The following is a 19,716-nucleotide window of genomic DNA, read 5'->3' on the forward strand; positions in this document are numbered from 1 at the left end:
AAGTATCTTATATTTGTTTAGTAGCTTGTCTTCCTTGTATAAAATTTGGCGGGATTAATAAAAGAAATTTATTTCAGGTTTCTTCTGACAGTGTAATACGCCATTTGCTTCATTCTAAAGCACTTCGCATACCATCGTTAAGTTAATGGAGGACGAAAGTTTTCAGATCTGTATTATGAGTTTCAACGCTAGGTGCCTATTGGGTAAGAGAAAATGCTAAATATCACCATTAATAATGGCATTTCAGTCTGTAAAATTGTATCTTTTTTGACTGAACGATATGGTTAACATGCTCCGTGGCGGGGTGGCTACACCACCAAAGTACGTAAAGTGTTTCAGAAGCACAGTGCTAATCCTGAGATCTAAACAAGGCTAGCTGAAAATATATGAGTAGACATCGTTGTTGTTATTCTTTTTTTGCACGGTCTTAAATGATTACGTCGTTTCACAGTCTGTTAATGTCAAACCTTACACAGTGTACAGTGTTTCGTTATGTTACACATGCAGTATTTAAAACACTACATTCATATCCAGACTTATACAGTTCAAACCCTGACTTACAGGCAGTAACAGATTCTTGAATGTCAGACTTACCATAACAAATGTGAACATATGTAAACACATGTTCATCATGTTCGTGGAGAGCAGAATGTACAGTGGCTGGCTCATTACGTTCTCCAATTCCTGAACGTACCTGGAAAGGAAGATAATCGTTTGTTTTGCAGTATGGTGTGTGCTTTAATTAGAATTACTGAAAGCTTCAGTCTGTATTATGTACCGGGATCGTACTTGTACCTTTTACTTTCACGGAAAGTGATGGCGCTTCATGAAAGGCAGTGATCCTGGTACGATTATCGGTCCTATAAATGGTTTCCTATTATTAGAGTTCGGAAGACAGAATTACGAGTAGAATCCACCCTGAAAGAAGTTTCTTTAGAAGCAATGGGTCAAATATCCTGTAGATTCCGTAAATCACGTAGGGCCAATGCCTCGATTGTTCCATCGACAGGATATGGCCGATTTCCATCATCACTCTTCGAAAATTCGATGATTTTTAACGAAAACACAGTAGTGGTTCAGGTATTGGCCCCGTTTGTTTACAAATGCAAATTTATTAATTTCTGCTGATGGTGCCTCTATATGATAAGTTTTTCATGTGGACTTTTTACACTTTTCAGGAGACAAAATAATTAGGGAATTGTTTTCTTAATAGACGACAACGTAAATGGGCCGAAGCTATCGATTTTCAGTGACGAAGCATACACCCGCCTCCGCAGCCGACATCGCTAACGCGGACCTGTGTGGTGGCGCTCGAAGTAGGCCGGTACGAATCCTGATGGTGGATGAAATTTTCGTTGCTCGCATTTGGCCAGCAAGGGTAGGAGGGGTCGTGGCGTAAGGTTCCCAGCCACCAATTTTTGAGACAGTGCCCTCATGAAGTAAAGCCATGTAACATTGTTTATGGGGATGTTACATTCGGCGGCCCATTTGATGTTATTCGAGAGTAACAGACTATGTGTCTGCACTGAGATTCGCCCTCTCCCTTTTCTCATCATCCCCATACATCAGAAACCCAACACTACACTGTACCTGTTCACACTGCACTATACTTGTCCACCATCCGTCTACATCCCAGTTGATAACATTGTTCTCCGTACGAATATCTATGGCCTCCTTAAAAATCAGTCCCAGGAAGAAGACGATGAGGATAAAACTTCCAGGCAATTTTCCACTACCGCTACTCTATCGGGCTGGCCCAGGTGTGTATGTCGGTGGCATTCAGCACAATGTTCTTGCACGGTTCAGTATGTCTATCCGGTATAAGATATCCCTCACTGACATGGAATCCTTATATACTCCACGTTTCCTAAGGCCAATATCGTCTTTGACCGAACACAACAAATTCCTCAATTTTGATGGTGGCCGAAAAATACTCTTAATGTTGGGGCTCTTGAGGATTCTTTCTGTTCTTGAAGACATGCTGCCACAATACTGCAAGATCGCTGTTGCAGTGAGTGCTTCCACAGCAGGACTGAATGCACGACATATCTACCAAAACAACCGTTCTGTCTGAAAACTGTTTTTAGCTCATCAGGCAGAGTATCAGTAAATGAGACCACTTGTGTTCTATGTGCCAAAGATCGTATGACACTACAGCGCTGCGGAGGATGATGTCAGCTTTCTTTTCTGTCTGCCTTTATCTCGCTTCAACGAGAGGTCGACCGGTTTATTGCGGATTTGGCAGTGTCAGTTGCAGAGGGTGGCTTGATGCCCTTCCTGCCGCCACCCCGTACACCCACAGGACGGAATTAGTGTACCCCAGATGTCTGCAGCTAGAGTGTCATGAAATAGTGTGAACTTTAAAAGTCTGAGAGTTATGTAACTGAGGCGGAACTGGGGACCCGCCCGGTATTCACCTAGTGGCATTCCGGCCCTCGTCGTTAATCCACAGGGCGGATTCGATCTGCGGCCGGCGCTCCTACCCAAGTCCAGGAAGCAGCGCATTAGTGCTCACGGCTAACCTGGTGGGTACGATGATGTCAGCTTGTGGCCTGCAAATATAGCTCTGTGTGAGATGGTTTGTAGTAGCCACTGTGTTCCAGTGTTACGTTGACTTTTGTCCATGTCCATGACATCGAAAATAAGATGGAATTTTTTCCACGTCCATCATTAACTGTATTTTCGGATGGAGCGAGCATGAATGAAATCTCTATCCCGTGGGACCCACCACTTACCTGCCGTCTACACACTGCCACAAGCACAGAGGTTGGAGACTTGCCGACTGCAGTGCTTTTTCCTCAAAGTCTTTCATAGAATATTTGGCCACCGTGGCAGAAAGAGGACTTCCCCCAGCGACACTGTCCACTTGTTCAAAACAGTTGTTACTGAATAAGAAATAAATTGAGGTAAGCACATGTGTAAACAATACTACAGTGTCTTTCCCAAACCTGCTGCTAATACGCTCTAATGAGTCCTTCAGTGATTCTTTCGCAAATATACAGCGTCACAGCTAATCAAAACATCCGACAGTTGTAGCTTAAGTGTCTTCTGGCGTCCTATGAAGTGCTCTGAATTCCGTGTGTGATGGTCGCATTTTCCTACGTGAGATCCCAACAGAGAAGTAAGATATTTAGCGAGGAAATAGGTAAGAGCTCCAATGTTTCTCGCTATTGGCCGAAGAGGGGTCCCGTCTTTATGTATCTTCGGTAGTCAGTACAGTCTTGGAGGGACTGGAACCTGCTGACGAAGGCCCTTAATGACTTTAGTGTGAACATAGATCTTCTTGTGAAGATCTAATGTTTTTTTTCTGACTCTTGCCAGTCGGATCCCGTCTCAGCTTGATATAGGCAGGATTGGTGAGAAGCGCCTCTATCTTACTGTTCTATTCAATTCGTGAAAGAACGGCGGTGGCGTCCCTCCTACGTATATCTCGCGAAGAGACCATGAGGATAAAATCAGAGACATTAGAGCCCACACAGAGGCATACCTACAATCTTTCTTTCCACGAACAATACGAGACTGGAATAGAAGGGAGAACCGATAGAGGTACTCAGGTTACCCTCCGCCACACACCGTCAGTTGGCTTGCGGAGTATGGATGTAGATGTAGATAGAGATATGGTCTGTGAATTACTCTCTTGGTCATCTTGGAGTTTTCAACGAAATGCGTCTGACTGACCATTTAGTGTTCGAAAGTCACAGTTCTCATAAAGAACCTTCAAGAGAACGTTTTGTGTGTAGCGACAGGTGCAGATGCAGCACTAGCTGATTTTTGACTGGACACTGGTTGAGAAGGAAATTGACGGTCGACTGGCGAAATAATCCATGCCTCAATACACCTAATGCGATCAGAAGAACCGCAGAGAAACCTTAATCAGCGTTGTGACACGAGCCCTACTCAGAATTAATAGCGAAAAGTCTTAGTCAGTGTGAATTTGTGTCGGTGTAAGCTGAACATAGCATAATGACTGTAAAGATGTCAAAAATCTGGCAAGTCAATCCACATCTGTTGCTCACAGCGTATTACATAGTACAAATATAGTTTTCAGACCTACAACGAAATGCAGTTTTAGGTAGTCAGTGGAGAAGTAGGAGCACCAGCTAGAGGCGTACAGCTTTTTAGTTGTTGTAGAAATCGCAGGAATAAAGAGTAGGTGATTACGACAGACTTTCAATATAAAAAATGAGTGGACATTTCAGTAATTTTATTATATTACAGGAACTGGAATGATGTGCACTAGACTCTGGCATAGCAGCGTTCAACACACTGGCTTGCTCTACTGACGTAGAGACACAACACACATGATCATCGCAAGACACCGAAGGAGATGGCGACCCATCCTGATTCATTACTGCCCTATTACAGCCGAGAGCTCACGGCAGTTATTCGTAGCTTGTCTGAGCTGCCCACATGTGTGTCAATGGTGCCAGATTAACGCTATGTAACCTGATCTGTCATACAGGGGTGCTCGCGTCTGATGTGTGTTCCTTAGAATATTACCTACACTTCATGATCGACGAAACACTGCATCTTTAGCTTAAGTTATACAAGATGGGCAAAATCAACTTCGCCCAGAAAATATTTTATGCACCTTAAGATAAGCAACCTAACATTATCTGCCCTTAGGCCAGACGATGTTAGTTAAGATGCCTAACTAAAGGTGCGTCAACTGTATTCGGGTCAGTTACATTTTTACCCCCTGTAGATTGTTTGTCGGGTGCCATGGGCAGTCATACGCCGACCGCGGTGGTCTCGCGGTTAAGGCGCTCAGTCCGGAACCGCGTGACTGTTACGGTCGCAGGTTCGAATCCTGCCTCGGGCATGAATGTCTGTGATGTCCTTAGGTTAGTTAGATTTAAGTAGTTCTAAGTTCTAGGGGACTGATGAACACAGATGTTAAGTCCCATAGTGCTCAGAGCCATTTGAACCATTTGAACCAGCAGTCATACGGATGCACAAAATACGACAGTTTGTTCCTGCGTCGAGGAGTAGTGATAGACGTGGTAGACGTATCGGGCACTCCGTGCCATCCCACATAATCATCACCCAAACGAGAGCAGCTTCAACACCTGTGTAATTACCCAAAATTTGATTGCGTGCAATTACACTTACATCGCGTGCATCATCTTTGGTTGATGTCCACAGTGACGGCCAAATTCAGAAGAACGCAAAATCTCCAATACTGGGTAAGTTTCACTGAAGCTCGAAATTTAGGGTGGACATCAATGCGAGATGCTTTTAACAGTTTTCCACAAGCCCGCATCTCGTGGTATTGCGGTAGCTTTCTCGCTTCCCACGCTCGGGTTCCCCGGTTCGATTCCCGGCGGGGTCAGGGATTTTCTCTGTCTCGTGATGGCTGGGTGTTGTGTGGTGTCCTTAGGTTAGTTAGGTTTCAGTAGTTTTCCACAATGAAATATTGTTTCAAAATATGGTAGAAAATCCAATGATGTAAAGTACACCAGTGGCAAAAAGCAGTCAATACCGTCTCTGCGCGATATCGATGGAAATGTTACCGATGATGGTGCCACTAAAGCGGAGTTACTAAATACAGCTTTCCGTAATCCCTTCACGAAAAAAGACTAAGTAAATATTCTAGAACTCGAAACCAGAACAGCTGTTAGCATGAGTGACATAAAAGTAGATATCTTAGATATTACAAAACAACTCAAATCACTTAAGAAAGGCAAGTCATCCGGTCCAGATGGTATACCAGTCAGGTTCCTCTCAGAGTATGCAGACACAATTGCGCCTTTCTTAGCAATCGTATACAATCGCTCCTTTGACGAAAGGTCTGTTCCTAAAGACTGGAAAGTAGCACAAGTCACACCAATATTCAAGAAGGGAAATAGGAGTAACACATTGAATTACAGACCCATATCACTGACCTCAATTTGCAGTAGGACTTTGGAGCATATACTGTACTCGAACATTAGGAATCACCTTGAAGAAAATGACTTATTGATACATAACCAACATGGATAGAGAATATATCTTTCTTGTGCAACACAGCTAGCTCTTTATTCCTGTGAAGTAATGAGTGCTGTCGACAAGGGATCTCAGATCGATTCCATATTCCTAGATTTCCAGAAGGCTTTTGATACCATTCCTCACAAGCGACTATTAATCAAATTGCGTGCATATGGAGTATTGTCTCAGTTGTGTGATTGGATTCGTGATTTTCTCTCAGAGAGGACACAGTTCGTAGTGACAGGCGGTAAATCATCAAGTAGAACGGAAGTGATATCTGGCGTTCCGCAAGGTAGTGTCATAGGCCCTCTGCTGCTCCTGATTTATATAGATGATCTAGATGATAATCTGAGCAGCCCCTTTAGATTGTTTGCAGATGAAGCTGTAATTTACCGTCTAGTAAAATCATGAGACGATCAATTCGAATTACAAAATGATCTAGAGAGAATTTCAGTTTGTTGAGAAAACTGGAAATTAGCACTAAACAAGGAAAAGTGCGAGGTCATCCACATGGGTACTAAATGAAATCCGATAAATTTTGGATATACGATAAATCGCACTAATGTAAGTGCTGTCAAATCGACTAATTACGAGCCACTTAAATTGGAAACACCACATAGATAATATTGTGGGGAAGACGAAACAAAGACCGCGCTTTGTTGGCAGAACACTTGGAAGATACGACAGACTCACTAAAGAGAGAGCCTACATTACACTTGTCCATCCCCTGCTGGAATATTGCTGCACGGTTTGGGATCCTTACCATGCAGGATTGACGGAAGACATCGAAAAAGTGCAAAGAAGGGCAGCTCGTTCCGTGTTATCGCGCAATAAGGTTGACAGTGTCACTGATATGATACGCGAGTTCGGGTGGCAGACACTGAAACAAAGGCGGTTATTTACGAAATTTCAATCACCAACTTTCTCTTCCGGATGCGTAAATATTTTGTTGACATCCATCCACGTAGTAGAAATTATCATCATAATAAAATAAGAGAAATCAGAGAACAAACGGAAAGATTTAGGTGTTCATTTTTCCCAAGCGCCATTCGAGAGTGGAATGATAGAGAAGTAGCATGAAAATAGTTTGATAAATCCTGTGCCAGGCACTTAAGTGTGAATTGCAGAGTAATCATGTAGATGTAGATGTAGATGAAAGTTGACGATATATCACTCACGTGTCGCCTCGAACTACAACGGTGTGCAAAACTTGTGGACTATCTCTTGCGGCCAACAAACATAGTATGAAGAAACTTGGACCATATATAGAAAGAACTTCTTTTTGAAGTCTGAGGGTATTTCGCCTGTCTCATACATCTTGTTCACCACATGGTAGATTTTTGTCAGGGCTGGTCCTGCCAAGGCGATCAGTAGTTCTAATGGAAGGTTGTCTTCTCCCGGGGCTTTGTTTCGACTTAGGTCTTTCAGTGCCCTGTCAAACTCTTCACGCAGTATCATTCCTTCCATTTCATCTTCATCTACATCCTCTTAAATTTCCATAATATGGTCCTCAAGTACATCATCCTTGTACAGACCCTCTATATACTCCTCCCATGTTTCTGTTTCTCTTCTTTGCCTAGAACTAGGTTTCCATCTGAGCTCTTGATATTCATGCCAGTGGTTCAGTTTTCAAGTTTTCACCAAAAGTCTCTTTAATTTTCCTGCAGGCAGTATCTATCTTACCCCTAGTGAGATATGCCTCTATATCCTTACATTTGTCCTCTAGCCATCCCTCCTTAGCCATTTTGCACTTCCTGTCGATCTCATTTTTGAGACGTTTGCACTTCTTTTTTCCTGCTTCGTTTACTGCATGTATATATTTTGCATACTGCAAACTGGCTAAACAGGGATGGATAGACGACAAATGTAAGGATGTAGAAGCTTATCTCACTAGGGGTAAGATAGATACTGCCTACAGGAAAATTAAAGAGACCTTTGGAGAGAAGAGAACCACGTGTATGAATATCAAGAGCTCAGATGGCAACCCAGTTCTAAGCAAAGAAGGGAAGGCAGAAAGGTGGAAAGAGTATATAGAAGGTTTATACAAGGGCGATGTACTTGAGGACAATATTATGGAAGTGGAAGAGGATGTAGATGAGGACGAAATGGGAGATACGATACTGCGTGAAGAGTTTGACAGAGCACTGAAAGACCTGAGTCGAAACAAGGCCCCCGCAGTAGACAACATTGCATTAGAACATGACGGCCTTGGGAGAGCCAGTCATGACAAAACTCTACCAGCTGGTGAGCAAGATATTTGAGACAGGCGAAATACCCTCAGACTTCAAGAAGAATATAATAATTCCAATCCCAAAGAAAGCAGGTATTGACAGATGTGAAAATTACCGAACTATCAGTTTAATAAGTCACAGCTGCAAAATACTAACGCGAATTCTTTACAGACGAATGGAAAAACTGGTAGATGCGGACCTTGGGGAGGATCAATTTGGATTTCGTAGAAATGTTGGAACACGTGAGGCAATACTGACCTTACGACTTATCTTAGAAGAAAGATTAAGAAAAGGCAAACCTACGTTTCTAGCATTTGTAGACTCAGAGAAAGCTTTTGACAATGTTGACTGGAATACTCTTTTTCAGATGCTAAAGGTGGTAGGGGTAAAATACAAGGAGCGAAAGGCTATTTACAATTTGTACAGAAACCAGATAGCAGTCATAAGAGTCGAGGGGCATGAAAGTGAAGAAGTATTTGGGAAGGGAGTGAGATAGAGTTGTATCTTCTCCCCGATGTTATTCAATCTGTATATTGTGCAAGCTGTAAAGGAAACAAAAGAAAAATTTGGAGTAGGTATTAAAATTCATGGAGAAGAAGTAAAAACTTTGAGGTTCGTCGATGACATTGTAATTCTGTCAGAGACGGCAAAGGACTTGGAAGAGCAGTTGAACGGAATGGACAGTGTCTTGAAAGGAGGATATAAGATGAACATCAACAAAAGCAAAACGAGGATAATGGAATGTAGTCTAATTAAATCGGGTGATGCTGAGGGAATTAGATTAGGAAATGAGACACTTAAAGTAGTAAAGGAGTTTTGCTATTTAGGAAGTAAAATAACTGATGATGGTCGAAGTAGAGAGGATATAAAATGTAGACTGGCAATGGCAAGGAAAGCGTTTCTGAAGAAGAGAAATTTGTTAACATCGAATATACACTACTGGAAATTGAAATAAGAACACCGTGAATTCATTGTCCCAGGAAGGGGAAACTTTATTGACACATTCCTGGGGCCAGATACATCACATGATCACACTGACAGAATCACAGGCACATAGACGCAGGCAACAGAGCATGCACAATGTCGGAACTAGTACAGTGTATATACACCTTTCGCAGCAATGCAGGCTACTATTCTCCTATGGAGACGATCGTAGAGATCCTGGATGTAGTCCTGTGGAACGGCTTGCCATGCCATTTCCACCTGGCGCCTCAGTTGGACCAGCGTTCGTGCTGGACGTGCAGACCGCGTGAGACGACGCTTCATCCAGTCCCAAACATGCTCAATGGGGGACAGATCCGGAGATCTTGCTGGCCATGGTAGTTGACTTACACCTTCTAGAGCACGATGGGTGGCACGGGATACATGCGGACGTGCATTGTCCTGTTGGAACAGCAAGTTCCCTTGCCGGTCTAGGAATGGTAGAAAGATGGGTTCGATGACGGTTTGGATGTACCGTGCACTATTCAGTGTCCCCTCGACGATCACCAGAGCTGTACAGCCAGTGTAGGAGATCGCTCCCCACACCATGATGCCGGGTGTTGGCCCTGTGTGCCTCGGTCGTATGCAGTCCTGATTGTGGCGCTCACCTGCACGGCGCCAAACACGCATACGACCATCATTGGCACCAAGGCAGAAGCGACTCTCATCGCTGAAGACGACACGTCTCCATTCGTCCCTCCATTCACGCCTGTCGCGACACCACTGGAGGCGGGCTGCACGATGTTGGGGCGTGAGCGGAAGACGGCCTACCGGTTTGCGGGACCGTAGCCCAGCTTCATGGAGACGGTTGCGAATAGTCCCCGCCGATACCCTAGGAGCAACAGTTTCCCTAATTTGCTGGGAAGTGGCGGTGCGGTCCCCTACGGCACTGCGTAGGATCCTACGGTCTTGGCGTGCATCCGTGCGTCGCTGCGGTCCGGTCCCAGGTCGACGGGCACGTGCACCTTCCGCCAACCACTGGCGACAACATCGATGTACTGTGGAGACCTCACGCCCCACGTGTTGAGCAATTCGGCGGTACGTCCACCTGGCCTCCCGCATGCCCACTATACGCCCTCGCTCAAAGTCCGTCAACTGCACATACGGTTCACGTCCACGCTGTCGCGGCATGCTACCACTGTTAAAGACTGCGATGGAGCTCCGTATGCCACGGCAAACTGGCTGACACTGACGGCGGCGGTGCACAAATGCTGCGCAGCTAGCGCCATTCGACGGCCAACACCGCGGTTCCTGGTGTGTCCGCTGTGCCGTGCGTGTGATCATTGCTTGTACAGCCCTCTCGCAGTGTCCGGAGCAAGTATGGCGGGTCTGACACACCAGTGTCAATGTGTTCTTTTTTCCATTTCCAGGAGTGTAGATTTATGTATCAGGAAGTCGTTTCTGAAAGTATTTGTTTGGAGTGTAGCCATGTATGGAAGTGAAACATGAACGATAACTAGTTTGGACAAGAAGAGAACAGAAGCTTTCGAAATGTGGTGCTACAGAAGAATACTGAAGATAAGGTGGATAGATCACGTAACTAATGAGGTGGTATTGAATAGGATTGGGGAGAAGAGAAGTTTGTGGCACAACTTGACTAGAAGAAGGGGTCGGTTGGTAGGACATGTTTTGAGGCATCAAGGGATCACAAATTTAGCATTGGAGGGCAGCGTGGAGGGTAAAAATCGTAGAGGGAGACCGAGAGATGAGTACACTAAGCAGATTCAGATGGATATAGGTTGCAATAGGTACTGGGAGATGAAGCAGCTTGCACAGGATAGAGTAGCATGGAGAGCTGCATCAAACCAGTCTCAGGACTGAAGACAGCAACAACAACAACATATTTTTTCCTTTCACCAGTTAAATTCAAGATGTCTTCTGTTACCCAAGGCTTTCCACTAGCCCTCGTCTTTTTACTTACTTGATCATCTGCTGCCTGCACTATTTCATCCCTCAAAACTACACACTCTTCTTCTGCTGTATTTCTTTCCCCCATTCCTGTCAATCGTTCCCTAATGCTCTCCCTGAAACACTCGACAACCTTTGGTTCTGTCAGTTTATCCAGATACCACCTCCTTAAATTTGCACCTTTTTGCAGTTTCTTCAGTTTTAATCTATAGTTCAGAACCAATAGATTGTGGTCAGATTCCACGTCTGCACCTGGAAATGTCTTACAATTTACAACCTGGTTCCTAAATCGGTCTTACATTTATATAATCAATCTAAAACCTTCGAGTATCTCCAGCCCTCTTCCATGTATAAAACCTTCTTTTATGATCTTGAACCAATTGTTAGCTAATATTAAGTTATGCTCTGTGCAAAATTCTGCCAGACTGTTTCCTCTTTCATTTCTTACTCCCATTTCTTATTCACCTACTACGTTTCCTTCTCTTCCTTTTCCTACTATCGTATTCCAGTCACTCATGACTTAAATTTCTGTCTCCCTTCACTATCTGAATAATTTCTTTTATCTCATCGAACATTTCATCAAACTCTTCGTCATCCTCGGAGCTAGTTGGCGTATAAACTTGTACTACTGTGGTAGGTGTGGGCTTCGTGTCTATATGGATCACAATATGCGTTCACTATGCTCTTTGTAGTACGTTACCCGCATTCCTATTTTTTTAATTCATTATTATACCTACTCCTGCATTACCAGTATTTGATTTTGTATTTATAACCCTGTATTCACCTGACCAGAGGTCTTGTTCCTCCTGCCACGGAACTTCACTAATTCCGACTATAGCTAACTTAAACCTATCCATTTCCCTTTTTAAATTTTCTAACCTACCTGCCCGATTAAGGGGTCTGACATTCCACGCTCCGATCTGTAGAAAGCCAGTTTTCTTTCTTCTGATAACGATGTCCTTCTGAGTAGTCCCCACCTGGAAATCCGAATGGAGGACTATTTTACCTCGGGAATATTTTACTCATAGGACGCCATCTTCATTTAACCATATCCCCTTGCTTTCAGCCGTTCGCAGTACCAGCACAGAAAGGCCGTTTTGGTTGGTGTTACAAGGCCAGATCAGTCAATCATCCAGACTGTTGCCCCTGCAACTACTGAAAAGGCTGCTGCCCCTCTTCAGGAACCACACGCTTGTCTGGCCTCTCAAGAGTTACCCCTCTGTTGTGATTGCACCTACGGTACGGTTATCTGTATCGCTGGGGCACGCAAGCCTCCTCACCAACGGCAAGGTCCATGGTTCATGGGGGGGAAGATGTTTCATATCCTCAGAAAAAAGATTTATGCTTTACGGAATGACTTAATGATATATAAAGGGCAGTCAAACGAAAAAGAGCCAAATTGAAAAAGTAAGTAAATTGTTTATTGTTTAAAAATTAATGGGCATAATTGTTCATACATTTATATAACTGTGAAACATGACCATCAATGTCTTCATGGGAAGCCGGCCGCGGTGGTCTCGCGGTTCTAGGCGCTCAGACCGGATCCGCGCAACTGCTGTGGTCGCAGGTTCGAATCCTGCCTCGGGCATGGATGTGTGTGATGTCCTTAGGTTAGTTAGGTTTAAGTAGGTCTAAGCTCTAGGGGACTGATGGCCACAGATGTTAAGTCCCATAGTGCTCAGAGCCATTTTCACCATCTTCATGGAAAAATGTTTGCCTACGGAACCACGCTTGTACCCAGGCATTTACCTCTTCGTCCGAAGCAAACAGCGTTCACGAATGTCTTTCTTTAGGGGTCCAAAACAATGGAAATCACATGAGCTCGCTTGCCAAGGTCATTTCGACTTCGCTTACGAAGTTTCTCTAGGAAGCCCTTACACATCCTCCATACAGTCCTGATTTCTCCCCATGCAATTTCCATATTTTTGGAACCCAGAAGAAAGACATTGGCGGCTGTCGATTTGCTTCGGACGAAGAGTTGCACCAATTTTTAGAGAACATAGTTGTGTGGTGTAAACTGCGATTGGTTGACTTATAATCAATTATTTAAAATGACAGTCACAATCGCACTGTAGTGCAACTCTTCAACTATTTAAAATGACAGTCACAATTATGATTAATCATAATTACATCGCGTTTTACATTAATTCTGTCATCATGCTTAAAATAGTAATGAACAGGGCATTACAGATTTGTGCTGTAGTGCGATTTGTACTGCAGTGCGATTGTGACTGTCATTTTAAATAGTTGAAGAGTTGCACACCTGGGTACAATCGTGGTTTCGTAAGCAAACATTCTTCCGTGAAGACCTTGACCTTGTGATCCCGAAGTCGAATAAATGTATTAACAGTTATAGCGATTACTTTCCAGATAATGACCATTTTACTTACTTTTTCAAATCTGTCTCGGTTTCATTTGACTCCTCTTTATACGTTAACTACAAGCAAGTAGTAACCAGAATGGCAAGCCATGTCATATTATCGATTATGCTATCAAAGACGTAAACTAAGCGGCTCAAAAATATTACAGTCGATGGGCACATTATGAAAAGTGGAGTACAGTCAGAGAGTAAGACAGAGACTGGTAATAAAAAGTCGCGCTCGGGAAGTGACTGTGGTCACCGACAGCGACCGTGCCGCTGCGAGACTAAGCGTACCTTTAGGCACACAGGCAGAGGGCAGTCAGCGGACTCTGCGACTGGAGCACTGGAGGAGAGGCGGCCAGTATTGTCAGGAAAGCCTTCTCCGTTGGTAGCAGTGCCACAGGCCTTGGTCACTGCGTATAGGTCTGGAATGCATTCACCGTGAATGATCAACTTAGGTGCTGATGTTCAACTACTTTGCGTAAGCAAACGGTACTTAACGCAGGGAATTTTCAAAAGTAGTTGTGAAGACTTAAAGCAAAGGTATTGATGTCATTCCACACCTGCAGGAAGTGCTTGTGTCCGAGAACGAACTGAATTATATTGCGGCCGTGTTTCCGTAAAGTCTAACCTATCCGCAAGGGAATTAGTGCGCTCGATCTAATAATAATTAAAACAGGTTGTAAGACGAGTTGCTCCGAACTTAGAATGCTGTTCACTAATACACCTCTTAAATGTTAAGACCAGGGCCGGCCCTAGTGGCCGAGCGGTTCTAGGCGCTTCAGTCTGGAACCTCGCGACCGCTACTGTCGAAGGTTCGAATCCTGCCTCGGGCATGGATGTGTGTGCTGTCCTTAGGTTAGTTAGGTTTAAGTATCTCTAAGTTCTAGGGGACTGATGACCTCAGAAGTTAAGACCAATGCTAGACGATACAAGGTCTGTCGGGAATATGACCTGTCAAAAAGGGAGGGTATATATTAAAATGTCAGATATTTTTTTATTGTGTAGGTTAAGGCTAAACGCAGAACGTATATGTATACGAAAATTGTCATTGAGCATAAGACTGTTAATTTAAAAAAAAGGTTCTTATGGACATTCTGCAGTATAGTAATAATAAATGTCATTGCTTTGAGCTCATTTGTTTAAAGATAATTTCAACTTACCTTTTTTTTAAGAAAATATAGGTCAATCAATTTAATACATTTACAGTTATGGAAAGGTTTTTAAGTTTGTAAAGATTGCTAGTTTAATGCGATTGCATTTATGTACATACAATTTCAACAGAGATTTAGTAGTTTCTCGTACAGTGTGCATGGTCAAATGTTAGTGCACTTTGTAAGATACCAAATAAAGTTCGCTGAATGCTCTCTGAACAATAACAGTGACGTGGTAAACCACAGTGCAACTGTTCAGGAATGCTGCATTTAGTTTGGGCTATTCAGTGTCAAATGAAATGTTTAAAAGTATTTCTCTGTCAAGAAGTAACCATTTAGCACGTTCCACTTCTCAGAAACCGAAAACAGAGCGACATTTGCTCGGAATAAAAGGACTTACGTCAAAGATGTAAACTGCTTTGTCCGCTGTTTAACTTATGTTCCAGACAAACAGTAAAGCAATGAAGGCATTAAAAGAAAGTTTTAGGATTAGGATTAAAATTCAGAGTGCAAAGTTATGAAAGATAAGCTGATGGATTGCCATCCTCTGGACTAGTGGGAAAGGAGTACATGATATGCTGAATTGGAGGTACAGACTATTCAACACACATAATTGACTGAAAGTAAACCAAAGTGTGACACAAGTAGTAAGGAACGGGAATAATGGGATTAACGATAGACTTAGCATCAAAACTGCAGACAATGTAGTTGACGCAGTAGACCAGTGCTACAATCTTGGAAGAAAAATAACTCATGAGGGACGAAGCAAGATGGGATGCAGAAAGCCCTGATTACGTGAGCATTTTACAGCAAAAGAAGGCAACAAGTATCAACATAGGCCGTAACTTGATGTAGAAAGTGCTGAGAATGTACGTCTGCAGCACAGAATTGCATGGACTGAGGAAAAACTACAAAGCAAAGGGAACTGAAGTGAGGTGTGATCTTACAAAAGAATGATGAAAATACAATCTCCTGCTGTGGAGATTAAGCTCTTAGTAGATTAAAGAAATAAAGATAACAGATTAAATAGACGAAAAAATGAGTAAAATGATAGGATGTTACATAATAATTTGTTTGGTATTCTAGAGACCCATTTCTTTTGTGGTAGGGAAAGAGGAGGGGGGGGGGAGTCATCTGTTTTCTGATTGCTTTGGTGCTGCCCGACACACATCCGCCTCCCACGCCGAACTGTTCATCTCTGAGTAGCACTTGCATCCAGAGTCCTCAGTCATTTTTTAGATATCTTCTAACCTCTATCTTCCTCTGTGATTTTACCCTCCACAGATCCCTCGCGCACCTTAGAGGTAACTTCTTAATGTCTTAACATATATGCTACACTCCTGTTCCTCCACATGTTCCTCTCTTCGCCGATTCTTCGGAGAACTTCTTCATTTCTTATCGTACTCGTCCACATACCGTTCAAGGTCCTTTTATAGCACCACATTCTGTTTTTGCCTACTTTCCCACCGTTCATGAATCACCTCCATACAACACTGTGCTCCAGACGGTAGACTTCTTACGACCAGCAAGACATTGACTGCGTTAGTCTTCTATTTACGTTCTTCTTGCGTCGTCCGTCATATGTTATTTTCCATCCATCACAGCAGGATTCCTTTCATTAATCTACTTCCAGGTGCTTAATTTCGATGTTAAGTCTGTCACCAATGTCCCGTGTGCAACCCCTCATGTCTTTTTTTAGTTTATTCTCTGTCTATATGCTGGGCTCCTTAGACTGTCGTTACATTCAGAAGGTGTAGCAGTTCGTGTTCTCTTTTCCTGCGGATAGCAATATCATGACGGAACCTTCACCATGAATTTTAATCCAACTCCAGAACCTTTCTTTGATTTCCTTCATTACTTCATCAAATTACAGGTTAGGCAGTAATAACTACATCCCCGTCATACATCCTTTTCACCCCTAGATGCCTAGGAATATGTATATTATAACACATATCAATTAAAGGAAATGAAAACCTCATGAACACATGTCTGTGAAAACCTCGTGATTTCAGTAACCAGTAACTCCATTTCCAAAGAGATATTTGAAAGTGCTTGTATTTCTACAAGACGCCGATTACTGGGCTTCTACTATATAGTGACATATGAAACAACATTAGCTGTATCACTTTATATATTATTAAGAAACCGTTTTTGGCTGCCCTGTGAAAGTTAACGAAGGTCAGTTACGATTTTTCATTGCCTGCCATTGATACAACAGGTATTTGAGTTCGTTAGGTGTTCGTGTTACTCTTAATCGAATGAGGAGATCGATATCAAAGAGAAAATTGAGCGAACCTAAGGAAGAAAGTGAGAGTATGTTGAAAAACAATGTGTAGCCCATGCCTACTGCAGTCAGATTGTCTAGACGTTCTAGACGTATCTTTGCAAACCATTACTTGCCTCATTACTGTCTGGTGATGTCGAATGGCTTCGACGAGCTGGCAGTACATGTCAGTATCGTGGCGGCCAACCGATCTGTAGGCAGTTTTCAATTTGACGTCTGTATCTGGCCTAGTGAATGAATGCCGCTTTCTTCCACCCTCCGCGGTAGGAGATCTTCCGCCGTTGGTAGCAGCACCAGAAGCGCCTCCCACCTGAATGGCTGCAAGGCTGTCGTTGAGCACGTTGAGCTCGGCCGTGATGTGGAGGATGAGCACGATGAAGAACATGTCCAGGAAGAGGCTGGCCTGCGCGGTGAAGACGATGAGAAACGCCTGGAAGGCGTAGATGGCCTCGTAGTTGGGGGACGCCTGGGCGTCCACCGGCGACCAGAGGGACAGCGGCGTCTCACGGGCGTCCGCCACCGCAGAGGCGTTCGGCCCGAGCGGTGACGTCAGAGCGGCTGTCAACACCGGGTCCAGCAGCCACAGCGCCAGCGGCAGCGCCGCAGTCACCTGCCACGCGACACGCTCACATGCACATACGCACTAACAGGCACGCACACAACTGCTGGCATAGGCTGCAGGGGGTGCAGCGGCGATAGTAATAACCCACAGATCAAATACCGCAGGTCACGTATTACACTACTGGCCATCAAAATTGCTACTCTAAGAAGAAAAAAATGGTTCAAATGGCTCTGAGCACTATGGGACTCAACTGCTGTGGTCATTAGTCCCCTACAACTTAGAACTACTTAAACCTAACTAACCTAAGGACATCACACACATCCATGCCCGAGGCAGGATTCGAACCTGCGTCCGTAGCAGTCGCACGGTTCCGGACTGCGCGCCTAAAACCGCGAGATCACCGCGACCGGCTACTCTAAGAAGAAATGTAGATGACAAACGGGTATTCATTGGACAAATGTATTATACTAGAACTGACATGTGATTACACTTTCACTCAGATTTAGTGCATACATCCTGAGAAATCAGTACCCAGAACAACCACCTCTGGCCGTAATAACGGCCTTGATACGCCTGGGCACTGAGTCAAACAGAGCTCGTATGGGTGTACAGGTATAGCTGCCCATGCAGCTTCAACACGGTACCACACTTCATCAAGGGTAGTGACTGGCGTACTGTGACAAGCCAGTTGCTCGGCCACGATTGACCAGGCGCTTGGAGAATGTGCTGGCCAGGGCAGCAGTCGAACATTTTTTTGTATCCAGAAAGCCCCTACAGCACCTGCCACATGCGGTCGTGCATTATTTTGCTGAAATATAGGTTTTCGAAGGGATCGAATGTAGGGTAGAGCCACGGGTCGTAACACATCTTAAATGTAACGTTCACTGTTAAATGTGCCGTGAATGCGAACAAGAGGTGACCGAGACGTGTAACCAATGGCACCCCATACCATCGCGCCGGGTGATACGCCAGTATGGCGATGACGAATACACGCTTCCAATGTGCGTTCACCGCGATGACGCCAGACACGGATGCGACCATCATGGTGCTGTAAACAGAACCTGGATTCATCCGAAAAAACGACGTTTTGCCATTCGTGCACCCAGGTTCGTCGTTGAGTACCACCATCGCAGGCGCTCCTGTCTGTGATGCAGCGTCAAGGGTAACTGCAGACATGGTCTCCGAGTTGATAGTTCATGCTGCTGCAAACGTTGTCGAACTGTTCGTTCAGATGGTTGTTGCCATGCAAATGTCCCCATCTGTTGACTCAGGGATCGAGACGTGGGTGCACTATCCGTTACAGCCATGCGGATAAGATAGCTGTCATCTCGACTGCTAGTGATACGAGGCCGTTTTGATCCAGCACGGCGTTTCCTATTACCCTCCTGAACCCACCGATTCCATATTCTGCTAACATTCATTGGATCTCGACCAACGGGAGCAGCAATGTCTCGATACAATAAACCGTAATCGCGATAGGCTACAATCCGACCTTTATCAAAGTCGGAAACGTGATGGTACGCATTTCTCCTCCTTACACGAGACATCACAACAATGTTTCACCAGGCAACGCCGGTCAACTGCTGTTTGTGTATGAGAAATCGAATGGAAACATACCTCATGTCAGCACGTTGTAGGTGTCGTTACCGGCGCCAACCTTGTGTGAATGCGCCGAAAAGCTAATCATTTGCATATCACAGCATCTTCTTCCTGTCGGTTAAATTTCGCGTCTCTAGGTTCGTGGTGTAGGAATTTTAATGGCCAGTAGTGTATTTTATTAAACTAATTTCGCCTGTCAGAAGCGAACATCTTAGTGGATAAAATCGTCTCTCGGTACAGTCGTCAACACAAGAAGTTTCTCGGGTAGATAATGACATCGAGCAGGACTTTAAACCTCAAACGTGTTGCTACCTGACCATTGAAAATTTGAGGAACCTTGCGTCTATCAACCGAAACTATTTAACAAAAACAGTTTACAAATATAGGACGAAAAGGTGCAGGAAGTACATGGAGATACTGGACATTGTAACGTATTACTTTCTTTATGGCGTTTCTCATCAAGCCATAGACGTTATCTCGTATGTCTAGCTGCTTCTCTCACACAAATAATGATGAAAATTCAGAAATTCAGGGTCGCCACCAGCCCAAGCCCTTCCTAACCATTTAGAAAAAAAGAAACGGAGCTGGAAAATCATTATTTTAATTACCTTAATAATTTAATTACAAATATGCAAATTTATTTAAGTAGCCAGATAAATAGCACTCCA

The 19,716-nt window shown here is 44.0% G+C and overlaps 1 protein-coding gene across 1 annotated transcript in view; it reads right to left on the reverse strand.

Moving 5' to 3' along the window:
- Positions 1-19,716, reverse strand: part of LOC126278766 (odorant receptor 2a-like) — a 78,084-nt gene that overhangs the window by 29,713 nt on the left and 28,655 nt on the right. Inside the window, exons 4-5 of the mRNA XM_049979043.1 lie at positions 17,198-17,497; positions 595-694 (exon numbers count right to left, since the gene is read on the reverse strand). Coding sequence (XP_049835000.1) covers positions 595-694; positions 17,198-17,497 — 400 coding nt within the window. The remainder of the gene's footprint in view (positions 1-594; positions 695-17,197; positions 17,498-19,716) is intronic.

The sequence above is a fragment of the Schistocerca gregaria genome, chromosome 6, assembly GCF_023897955.1.
Source record: "Schistocerca gregaria isolate iqSchGreg1 chromosome 6, iqSchGreg1.2, whole genome shotgun sequence".
Classification (NCBI taxonomy): domain Eukaryota; kingdom Metazoa; phylum Arthropoda; class Insecta; order Orthoptera; family Acrididae; genus Schistocerca; species Schistocerca gregaria.